Below are 13,042 nucleotides of genomic sequence, written 5' to 3'. Positions count from 1 at the left end.
GTTTGTAATAAGCAGTTATTAATGTAATTTATTACTGATACAAGATAAACCCCCTCATTTAGAAGTCACGTTTTCAGAAACCTTAGGGCTTGCTCATACCAATAACCGTGGCAAATAAAACCAGTAAAGGCTTCTTGCCTTACAATTGTTGATTTGAGCATAGCTCTCCAACAGATTGTGATTTCTCATTTATGTACAGAAAATATGTATACAAAAGTTGGGCTTGGGCTTCCAGAAATTTATATCTATCTATATCTATATACCTTCAAATAGATTTGACCTTTGCCATTTCTGCTTTATGTTGTTAATATTTCTACTATTGATTCAGACAAGACGACAGCATGGGAAGCTTCAATAACTGCCTCTTACACTTCTTTGGAAAAATCCTCTTAGTTGAATGACAGTGGGAGATTAGGCCCACCTGACGGAAGCACTCTCCTACAGAAAGCACTGGTAGGATTATAGAATACACCACACTTCCATTGGTAACTACACTTGGATCCTCCTTTACATTAACATAAAGATGGTCGCAATAGTAAGTGGCAGCGTAGATAAAGAGTGTTGGTACTGAGTCTTTCCCCTACCTAAGCACAGGGTATATAATCAGACCTAATGGCACTGGGATTATTTGTATAATTAAAATGATATATCTCACATGTACAGGAACACTCATTTTTTATTACAACATATTATATACTTTTTACTCTTACCCTCACACACAATACTCTCAATTTAATTTTCATAAACACCAGACTTTTCACTGAAGTAAGTAGAGCTGATGTGCATTCCATTCACCATTGCTTTTTCTCTACTCTGGAGACTTGACAAATCAGTCCTTCTCAACCCCTCTAATTGTTAGTAACTAGCCAATGTACTCAAAGAGTTGTTCTCCCTCAATTAATCTCCCCATCGTCCTCCCTTACTCCCATTCCACCTACTCCTCCCCTTTGAAACTCCTACTTCCTACCTTCAATTAATCATTAATTACGTTACTTTACAACAAAAAAAAAAGTTGTCTCCTTTCCATGTGTGTTCACTGTGAGATATTGAGGAACTTATAACATCCCAACACTCAAATTATTTTTCCCAAAGTTTTATATCTAGCCAGAAAAACAGTAAATTCACGCTGTCTCTCCCCTACATCCTCATCTCATGTATAATAGCTCAAACTAGTTGATAACTCATTACAGGATCGGAATATACACCCATAGGGGCTGTCCGGACAAGTACTTTAAAGTCTAAACCCTAGTTTGACCCTATGCTCCCCACCCACTAGTGTCTACACCTTAGTTAAACATTATCCTTAGCTCCTAAGTTATGCTGTGCCAGTGCCAATCATTGCTTCATTGAGACTTAAGCTGGTAAACCTGGTTTGTCCCTGCAGATCAAAGTCCACATATTCTTACCTATTTTACGAATAAATGTGTGCGCATTATAATATGATTAACATATCTAGATTAAATGAAGATAAGTTTGATCATCATTTTTTCAGTGCATGTAATATTGTAATACGAATGTGAGTTTCTCTTTTATTATGTATTAAAATGTTATCATGTACCTTGGCATTTGATATATTTCTTGCTTCTTCAAATCTAGATTTAGAAGAGCTTTTGTATATGTCAAAATGGATTGATGTATTGAATAAGCACAGTGCCAGGATACCTTCGTTGCTGTAGGGTAGCTTTACCAAAACTTAAAAAAAAAAGGAAAAGTGGAGGTGTTGCCCATAGCAACCAATCAGTTTCCAGCTACCATTTGTCTAGTACATTCTTGAAAATGATAGCTAGACTCTAATTGGTTGCTATGGGCAACATCTCCACTTTTTCTTTTTGAAGCTTCAGTAAATGTACCCCTGTATCTGTAGGATGCCAGAAAGTTGCCCATAAAATATGTTCTCACTCAGTAACTACAACTGTGAAGGGATAAACTGAACTTACCCTGCCACACTGCTCCACCTCGCTTTATGAGGTTTTACTGGTTGTCATCATCTAGTTGATGCTAACAACCCTGCTCCTCATTACCAGTATCTACAGTATCAAACATTGGTAGTAGGGATACCAGCCATTTTCCCCAGGCAGCACTACTGGACTTTACCATTTTGCACCCCGTTGCCGAGAGGAACAGCACTAAGCTTATTTCTGCTATATAAACTTGAATAACCTAGCTCATATAGCAGGAACAACTTCCCGAAATGTGACCATTTTTTGTCATTGCTTCACCACGCTTGTCAAATCCTAATATATGGCCAAGCAACTACTAAAATCTTAGTGATTTTCTATCACTGTGATATGCAGCAATAGAAAATATAGCCAACGGATGGGTCTTAGTAAATAGATCCATATGAGTGGAAACTAAACTGCATGAAAAATACTTCCAGGACTATTTCAGTAAACAGTTAATTCCCAATGCAAATATGGCAGAATAGTTCTCGCCTTTAATAAGGACAATGTGAATAAATACTGTATAAGGCCTCTTACTGGTATAGTCTGCATCCTATATACTATCTGTTACCTCATACATATTTCTGGACCCTCTTTAGTAAACTAGGATATAAAGTCATTCTTTCCTACTAAAAAAAGCTTTGTGTTGCACTAATATCTGTCATTTTAAAATCTCCAAAATGCATCAATGTCTGTTAGCTATGTAAGAAGTTGTCACATCAGCTAAATGTACTGCAAGAAACACCAGAGTAATATAGGAGATACAGTTGATAGACTTGTTTTGCTAAAAGTATGCTGCTAGGGGAAACCACTAAATATGTACTCACATGTATACTGGTACACCAAAAAACAAGAAACTTTATCCCAAAAAAATTAACCAAAGAATCAGTCAGGAGGAACCAGCCAAAAATATGCAAAAAAAAAAAAACCAATCTGCAACAAAAATTCCGATCACTATCCACCATTGTACAATATATCAATGCCGCCCAAATATTTACATGTACTTGGCCTCAATGCGCCATTATATACCCTCCGATTCTGTCTAACTATACACAATTTAGAGTATATACTCCCAAATGAATGGGTCTGTTCTGCACAATGTATAATACGTTTACCGTGGAAATACCCAATGCATTTTAATTACTAGTGTATTTATGGCCAAGCAGCTGCCAATAACATTATTGCCTATAAAGGTTAACACTTGTTAAAAAGGGGACGTCATTTTCTCTGCAAAGTACAGTAACTCGTAACCAACATAATGTCCCTCCCTATCCATTGGTTCCAGGTGAGCTGTGCTCAGGGACCTATGGGTGGTCCTCTGCCCCTGGCACCTCCTCGTGTCACTTACCCTCCAGCTTCTCGGTCTCGTCCCTCGCCGCTCCCTTCCCTTCTCTTTCTTCCAGAGAAATACAGCTGCTAATGCCGGCAGTGCCCGGCCAGGCAGTCTGCTGACAGCAGCTCGAAACATATTTCTTCACTACCTGGAAATCTCAGGCAGAGATAGAGATAAACCACCCGGGGCGGGGCTCTTCGGTGAGCGAGGGGCGGGGCTCTTCGGTGAGCGAGGGGCGGGGCTTATAGTTTATAAGCGTTTACTACAGGTAAGGGGTAGATACCAAAGTCAAGAATGCAATATTGCAGGTTGTTCCATTAACCCTTATCATTGCTGTGTATACGAATAACAGAGAACTGATTAGGTAAATGTTTCTCACAACTAACACATTTGCTGCAAGCAAACTGCATGCATAGCCACACAACTAGAAACTTTCTAAATAGGCTGATCGTGACGTGCTTTACAATATCACTCATACAATAGCAAATTATACAGACCTTAGACTTCGCTCACAATGCCTTATTCTGAAACCTGTGGTATAAAATCAAATAGTGGGCTGGAAATAACTGTATAAATGTCACTGCCTCTGGTCAATAAAAGCATTTTTGGCTTAAAAGTGTGGAAACTACTGCGGGTTCTATCCATTGACAGACTGGGCTGGGGGAAGGGGGGGGGGGGGTGTCTTATGTGGAGAGGTGCCAGCGCCGGAAACGCTGGCTGAAGTGGCAGGGAGCCCTTGTAAGTGCTGGGAGCTACCCTGCCACGCAAACTGCAAGCGAGGAGATAGTTGACAGGGAGCCCTTGTAAGCAGAGCTGGATTAAGGCTCTGGGGGGCCCGGGGCACTTTAGGCAGGGGGGCCCCTATGATGGAACATGGTTATCATTTTAGACAAATACACAGGCAATGCTGTGTGCACTACTGTTAGGTGCATGCAGCTCTGCCTTTACAAGCAGTACAGTGTGGAGGGGGGACATATCTCCCAACTGTCCTTGATGTTGGACCCAATCCTGACTACGCGAGACAGTCACCCAAATTCTGGACTGCCCGACCAGATTCAGGACAGTTGGCAGACTGTCCTGCTCTCTCCTACCTGTTCTTGTCACCGTCACTACCTGTGGCTGCTGGTTTCTTTAGTTGCTGCTTGTCTGGATCCTGGAATGTTTGGGGCACTATTTGGAAAAAAAACATGGGTAAATGAAATTTCAACCAACCCCAGCATTAAATCAATAGTATTCCCATTTAATATATAAACATATTTCCCTCCCTCGAAACAGCCCTATCAATAAATTAAATGGCATTTACGTTTAAAAAATATAATCATTTTCCACAACCATCCACGGCTTTAAATAATTTGTATTTCACATTTAAGAAAAATATCTAATTTTCCCCAAACAGCCCCACATTCATTTATGAGCTTCCAAACCACCCCAGCATTAAATTTAAAGGTCCAATCACCCCATCTTAAATTGATAGCCACCACTATTAAATTAAATTGCCCCACCATCACCCCACAAATAAAATAGCATCTATTAAATAATTAGCATCCACCTGCAAGATTAAATTAAGAACCCCCCTTCCCTCCGACATTATATTAAGAACCCCCCTTCCCTCACCCATTATATTAACATACTACCCCCATCATACACACATTATATTAACATACTACCCCCCCTCACGCACACACATTATATTAACATACTACACCCCTCACACACACATTATATTAACATACTAACCCCACTAACTTTGTTCTATCCGCTTGCTGTATGGCCTTGTTTCTCTTCACACATGGGACGGCACCTGTCACGTGGTGCACGTCCCATGTGAGACCAATAGCAGGCCACACATAGGGGAAGGGAAGGGTGGATCGTAAGAATCCGCTACCAATGATAGAAGGTGGCTGGTCTCAGAGGAGGGGCCAGCCACCAAGTAATAGAGACTTGGGCCAGTGCAGGAACCGGACCAAAATAGTATTTTTTCTGCCCAGCCCAACGGGCATATGCCCCCCAGCTCCCCGTCCCAGCCTGCCCCAGAAAATAGCATTGATACTGCACATTAAAATAAAAAAGAAACACTGATAAAATGACATCAGTTTTAACATATATATATATATATATATATATATATATATATATATTATTGGCATGTTATCACTGTTTGTTTCTTTTTAATGTGCGGTATCATTGCTATATATGTGTGTATATATATCTATATATATATCTATATATATAATATATATGTATATACACACACACACACAACAACTATGTTACGGGATCCTCTATTTTATTAGTAATTATTGAAGCCTGCCTCTTCTATTAAATATTAAAGGTTTAATTAGGCTACAAACATATATATATATATATATATATATATATATATATATAATGATTAATAATTAGTAATAAAATAGAGATTTCTATAACTATCACAGTGTGACTTACCTTGGAAGCCATGTTCAGCACTGCAACCCCAGTCTCTTTTGGTATTGGAGGAGCTGCGCATGTACAGCAGCTTAATTTCGGCCATCTTGGAATGGCCTGATGTACAGCAGCACCGCAGCTGCTGTACTTCAGGCCAGCTGTCAAATTTTGTTTGGGGGCGGAGCGCCTGCATCAGGGGGGCCCCACAGCTGCAGAAGCACTAGAATCGGATCACCAACTAACAGGTGATCCGATCAGCGTGTGGCCGGCGGCGGGGGCCCTCAGAGAGAGGGGGGCCCGGGGCACGTGCCCCCTGTGCCCCCCCTTGATCCGGCCATGCTTGTAAAGGCTACGAGCACCCCCGCCAAGAAGACAGTGGGAACACAAGCACCGAAGTGGAGAAGAGGCGCCGACAGCTGGAGGGTCTGGAAGACACGAAGATGGCGCGGCAAGCGGAGTTTCCTGCGTGGAGCAGATGAGCACAAAACCGCAGTTGGGGCGGGCACAAGGCCTAGGGGCAATTCAGGCATTAGGCCTGTGGCGCAGATAGGGGACACAAGGCCCGGCCACAGATAGGACTAGGTAGGGTCCTTCTCGGGCACAAGGCCCCATAGTTAGAGTATGGGGGGGCACAAGGCCCCATAGTTAGAGACAGGGGTGGCACAAGGCCCCATAGGTAGAGAGGGAAGGGCACAAGGCCCCAGTGATATTATCTGGGTGCAAGGCCCATAGCTAGAGCGTAGCAGGACGCAAGACCCTTGAAAGTGTAGAGAGGCGCAGGCCTCTAATACCACTTTTATACTGCCGCCCTGGCAATATCCCGGGTTGTTAACCCGGGATATTGCCGGGGCACAGGGCAGTATAGATAAGAAGATTCCCGGGTCGGGCGGGTTCATACTGCACCTGCCCGACCCGGGTTTTAGAAAAAAAAAAGTGTAAAAAAAGATTTTAATTAAAAAAAAAATACATAACAAATGTTTACTTAACTTATTTTCAGCCAGCGGTGTCTCCGGTGCGTTGCCGGCTGTCAGGGGGACCTCTGGGTACTAAAATGACGTCATTTCTAATGGACTAGAAATTACGTCATTTTAGTACCCAGAGGTCCCCCTGACAGCCGGCAACGCACCGGAGACACCGCTGGCTGAAAATAAGTTAAGTAAACTTTTGTTATGTATTTTTTATTAATTAAAAATTTTTTTTTTTACTTCCACATTTTTTTTTTTACAGTATGAATGGTGAGACCCGGGAATTACACGGGTTGCACCATTCATACTGCAGGCGAGCGGGGTCCAACCCGGGATTTACCCCTCGCAAAATCCTGTGGTTGGACTATTCATACTGCACCAAGACCCGGGTTTTTCAGCGTGCCTCTGCAAAAACCCGGGATTTTGGTGCAGTATGAATGGGGTATTAGTGAGGGGAGCGCTAGACTCCTGACAGAGTAGCAGAGCGGCAGCCCTGTAGTTGTGACAAGGACATTGGGTCCTTGTAGAGGGATAGTAGGTCCTGGTGGTTAGCAGGGCAGTAGGCCCTTATAGTTGGTAGTGGGCATTATGCCCTGGTCTAGCAGGACTCTAGGCCCCTGGGTAGCGTAGGGAACACTTAGTCCTTTGATAGTTAAGTGGTTAAATTACTGAGAGTGGCTTACAAAGCCCCTCTGTCCTGAGCCCCAGGACAAGGCGGTGTAACAACTGGGGCTCGGGCCGCCTGTGGAGTTCCAGTGGACCTGGACAGCCGAGGACGTGCAAGTGGGAGAATTCCGTTCGAGGAGAAGAAAGGTACGGTGCGTCCCGTAGTGATCCCTCAGGATTTGGTGTGTACCTAGGGTGTTGGGGAAGGGAGTGTTCTGTGTGGCTTTGCCTCCCCTGTGTTACAGGCATTGGTTGTCAGACAAGGTCTTCGGAAGACCCCTGCGAGTGAGAACCCCTGAAGCCACAGGGATAGAGGGAGTCGCCGTTGCAGGCCTGCTTACGTGAGTATAGTCTGGCAAGGGTTGTTCCCGTGGTGCACTCACCTTGTGGAGCTGCCTCTCCCATGTTTTCCCCTTTCCCTTACAACAAAACGAGTGCCCTGCACACAAGAGCAGGGGCCCTTTTCCCCTGCTGCGTTTTGGGCGTTCGGACACCCCCCCCCCGCCTTCTCACATCTTATCCCATAGTGGGCTACTTTGGGCTTAGTCATTGGACCACCTGCATTTTTTCTTTTCAAATGTTCCTCATAGGTTGCTGAGACAAGTCTTGTCCCCTGAGATAAAATTTGACAACCCTCCCCTGGTACTAATCACTACCACTAATTTTAAGACAAAGTGATTGACGCTAAATTTGTCCAAACATGTCCAACAGACATTTCTAACCCAGTGGCTGAATCTATGTGCAATTTGGTCACATATATGTATCCCAAAATAGTACAGTTGGACAATAACCACAGATTGCAGCCATCATCCATCTGAATCTTTAGATTGTCATCTGATAGATCACAATCAGATGTTGATCAGGATTTAATGTTCACATACACAGTAGTATGGTCTCAAGTAACCTGACCGGTCATCGGAGTCGCAGCTTGTCCTGACAGACATGGAATGCGGAGCTTTGGGCTGAGTTATCCTGAGACTTTAGCTAAAAGCCCTGAGACCTTGAGATGTAGCTTATAACCTGACCTTCCCCAGGCATTATTATACAGTAGCTGCCAGATCATACATATTCCAGTAGCTGTTATATCCATGAGTGCAAGTGAATCCTATTAAGCCTGAAGCTGAAATTAGAATAAAATTACATTGAAAAAATTTAGTTTTTATTTTTAATAGACATTGAAATGTTATTAATAGAAACACACATCATATAGCTTTCTGATATTGACACATTTTTGTCATAAGGGAGCAGATATTATATGAGTAAGGTTACAATATTGAAACAGGCTTAATATAACAATAGCCTTTATTCAGGATCATGTTTTAATTCCACAAAACTTTAGAATTTATCATGTAGAATCTAGACAAGCATTGGCAATATGATCGATCCTTATCACAGAATTATTCCACATATGTTTTCTTTTTCCTTTAGGGTCCAAATCCCAAAAATAGATAACCAAAAAATAAATTGAGTTTTGTTTTAAATGGGTCCATCCTTTTTTCCACGCAAACTGTCATCACTAGCAAAGGCACAATCTTCTCTAATGGTATAACAATAATTATTGGGCCTATTCTATGAATAAGGCCTGGAGCTCTAGCTCCATTATGTAAGAGATTATACACTGACTTCATATATTGTTGCTACTGGTGCTTAATTTCTTACATTGTTTATTATTTATTCTAACTTTTTTTCCAAGTGTTCTATCATGACACTTTGTATGTTGGGGCTTTGTTCTTATTTTGCTATGAGTTTTGAAAGGTGAACTTCCTATTGTAGTTGAAGTAATAGATCTATGTACAATGTGTTTCGAGTATTAATGACAGTTAAACCCATGATTAGTGTTTTTATGCAGTACCATCAGGAATGCTAATTATAGTACTAGTTATCAACCCCTTGTTTCTTTTCCTTTTTAGCTTTCTCCTCATACAATTGGTTTGTAATTATCATCACATATGTCACAACTCACCTAGATGCACTGTACTTTATATCTTCTTTTGCTTACATTTATATAACATAAAATATATTTTTATTTTTAATAGACATTGAAATGTTAGTAACAGAAACACACATCATATAGCTTAAAATACTCAGGGGTAAATGTATCATCCTCCGATTTTTTCAACTCGCCGGAAATCAGCGACTTTGCAGGTAAAATTTAAAGCGGCGATGGCTTGGAGGATGATACATTTACTCCTCAGTGTTAATACCTTTTATCATTACACTTACAACTTTCAGTTAAACTTGAAAACCTTTTAATCTAAAAATAATGACATGGACACAAGATATAATTTTGGCAAAAGGGGTCGCAGTTTATTTAGTGGGAAATTTTATTTATAACTCTGATGCGACGATAGCGAAGCAGTCAGCTACCAACCAATCTTTAAACCAATGCAGCGTAAGGTGAATCTCAATACTGCTGTCCCAAGACTTTACGAATCCCAATTCTTTACCATTGGCCGGTACTAAACTTGGCGTCATCGCGACTGCCCCCTTCTGGACTCACATTGCCGCGTATGACAGGGGACCCTCCGCCCCAGAGGACCAAGAGTCAGGTTACTGCAAAAGGGGCAGTGACGTGCGGCCAATTCAAAGGTAGCACCTTCGATTAGTTGCTGACTGCATTGCTCTCCTACCTACCGTGCCTTGTCTTGAAACAAGAAAATTAAATTGTACCATAACCAAATCTATGCAGGGAGGGAGGGAGGTATCTGAAATCCAGGAACCAAGAGAGCCAGCCCACCAAGCCAAGTTAATTTATCACCTCCTGCAAAACCACAAGTGATTGGCTAGCTGCAAAAAATGTTTAACCCCTAATGGTCAGTGCTGATAAAGTATAACACAATATTTTAATTGCCCTCAGCTTATGGCTTCACTTAAACTTCTGATATTGACACATCTGTCCCTAACAACAATAAACAAAATTTAGTAAATAATCAAAAATCCAGACAAAGTAGTCTAGTTTCGATATGTTTGTTGGGACTTTTAATTTTGCTTTCAACATTTTATTTTTGTCATAAGCGAGCATATATTATATGATTAAGGTTACAATATTGAAACAGGCTTAATATAACAGGCTTCTTTAGAATTTATCATGTAGAATCTAGACAAGCATTGGCAATATGATCGATCCTGATCACAGAATTATCCCACATATGAAGTCCAGTTTTTTTTCATTTAGGGTCCAAATCCCAGAAATAGATAACCAAAAAATAAATTGAGTTTTGTTTTAAATGGGTCCATCCTTTTTCCACCCAAACTGTCATCACTAGCAAAGGCACAATATCTAATGGTATAACAATAATTATTGGGCCTATTCTATGAATAAGGCCTGGAGCTCGAGCTCCATTATGTAAGAGATTATACACTGACTTCATATATATTTGCTCCTACTGGTGCTCAATTTCTTACATAGTTTATTATTTATTCTAACTTTTTTTCCAAGTGTTCTAGCATGACACTCTGTATATTTGTGGCTTTGTTCTTATTTTGCTATGAGTTTTGAAAGGTGACCTTCCTATTATAGTTGAAGTGATAGATCTATGTACAATGTGTTTCGAGTATGAGTGACAGTTAAACCCATGATTAGTGTTTTTATGCAGTACCATCAGGAATGCTAATTATAGTACTAGTTATCACCCCCTTGTTTCTTTTGCTTTTTAGCTTTCTCTCCATACAGTTGGTTTGTAAATATCATCAAATATGTCACAACCCAACTAGATGCACTGTACTTTATATCTTCTTTTGCTTACATTTATATAACATGCAAACTACTGTTTTTGTGCAAATTGGTCTACAATTAAATGTGATACAAGACCCCATTTTACTGATTTGTAAATGTCTCCTAACAAATATAGGGATTCTCCACCTCCTAAGATACAGTATTTGCTTTGGCACGTTGAATCCCCTAACATTGGAAGAATCATGTGTTGGGGTGGTGGGGGAAGGGGGTTAATATAATCAGATGAAACCATTACAGCCATATTTCTAAAGCTGGGTACACACTACAGTGTCACGGGCACTAGGAGTCTTTACCCAGGTATCACCAGATGATGGACTTGCCAGAGCAGTATAGGTGGTAATCTGATACTTTGGTAGCGGGGTGATCACGGAACAGGAGACAGCAGATGGTAAGAGAATGCTCGTGGAAAGTCTATGACTAGCAGCACTGGTAATATGTAGATAATTGACATGAGGAACTGGATGGACAAGGAAACGTGAGGGTAGTCAGTGGTCTGCGGATAGCAAGTTGTACCACTGCCATAGTGAGGAGGAATGTCCAGAAATAACGAGGAGGTGATGAGAGTCAGCGGTCTGCGTATAGCAAGTGGTACCGCTGTCTAGGTGAGGGAATGGAATCCAGGTGAAGGTATCCGGGAAGTCAGTGGTCTGCATGAGCAAGTTGTACCACTGCTATGTGAAAGGATACTGGAAACGGGTGACTCAGGAAACAGGGAACAGTGGTCTGCCTCTAGCAAGTTGTACCACTGAATATATATATGTGAGGAAGAGCACGGGGAGATAAATGCAATGCAGAGTATACACGGGCACACTGAACTTGATCCCACGATGATATGCACAAATAGTAATAACTGAACAGCACTGCACAATAATACAAAGTCACAAGAGCTATCCAGGCAAAAAGGTAACACAGTCAAATGATGGTAATAGTCTCAGCGGATAGGCAACTCCAGACTAGAACAACTCAGTCCAGCAAGATATGCAATACACCAGCACAGTCAATGAAAAGTTATCATACCGTGGTTCAGGAGAGCAGGCTGTCAGACAGAAGTGCAGGGATACCTGAACGGCTGGAGGCCTGCAGGATACGAAGTCCCAGGAGGGTAGAAGCGGTAATCAAGTAGGTGCAGCGCACAGGTAGGTAGACCAGCAGAGATGGAAACAATACTCAGGAAGCAGTAGTATATCGAACTGGACACCTGGAGAGCGCAGAAGAGTAGAGATGGTCTAGACAAGATGGAAGCAGCGGAGCGTTGATCTAATGCAGACAGGCGAGTTGACACAAGCGGAGACACTGTAGAAGCACGGAGAGCGGATCAGCTGGCTGCAGATACGAGGAGTACTGGAGGGTTGCGATGAGCAGGGTACTGCAGAAACACGGAGGCAGCGGATAGGAATCAGCTGGAGCAGTCATGATGAAACACGGGTGAGTTGAGGTGAGCAGGATACTGTAGATACACGGAGGCAGCGGATAGGAATCAGCTGGTGCAGTCACGATGAAACACGGGAGAGTTGAGGTGAGCAGGATACTGTAGATACACGGAGGCAGCGGATAGGAATCAGCTGGTGCAGTCACGATGAAACACGGGAGAGTTGAGGTGAGCAGGATACTGTAGATACACGGAGGCAGCGGATAGGAATCAGCTGGTGCAGTCACGATGAAACACGGTAGAGTTGAGGTGAACTGGAAACAGTAGTAGCACAGAGGCAGCGGATAGGAATCAGCTGGCACAGTCACGATGAAACACAGGAGAGTTGAAGTGGACTGGAAACTGTAGTAGCACAGAGGCAGCGGATAGAAATCAGCTGGCACAGTCACGATGAAACACAGGAGAGTTGAAGTGGACTGGAAACTGTAGTAGCACAGAGGCAGCGGATAGGAATCAGCTGGCACAGTCACGATGAAACACAGGAGAGTTGAAGTGGTCTGGAAACCACAAACGAACAACAGGAATCAGCAGGAGCTGAACACACGAGGA

The 13,042-nt window shown here is 42.2% G+C and overlaps 1 protein-coding gene across 1 annotated transcript in view; it reads right to left on the bottom strand.

Annotated features, from left to right (window-relative positions):
- The window catches only part of PLA2G4F (phospholipase A2 group IVF), a 43,199-nt gene extending 39,742 nt beyond the window's left edge, over positions 1 to 3,457 (bottom strand). The window contains exon 1 of the mRNA XM_075193380.1: positions 3,289 to 3,457. Coding sequence (XP_075049481.1) covers positions 3,289 to 3,408 — 120 coding nt within the window. The 5' untranslated portion in view covers positions 3,409 to 3,457. The remainder of the gene's footprint in view (positions 1 to 3,288) is intronic.
- Positions 3,458 to 13,042: the final 9,585 nt, after the last annotated feature.

This window comes from Mixophyes fleayi, chromosome 12 (assembly GCF_038048845.1).
Source record: "Mixophyes fleayi isolate aMixFle1 chromosome 12, aMixFle1.hap1, whole genome shotgun sequence".
NCBI lineage: Eukaryota > Metazoa > Chordata > Amphibia > Anura > Limnodynastidae > Mixophyes > Mixophyes fleayi.
This window is presented reverse-complemented; position numbering and strand designations above follow the sequence as displayed.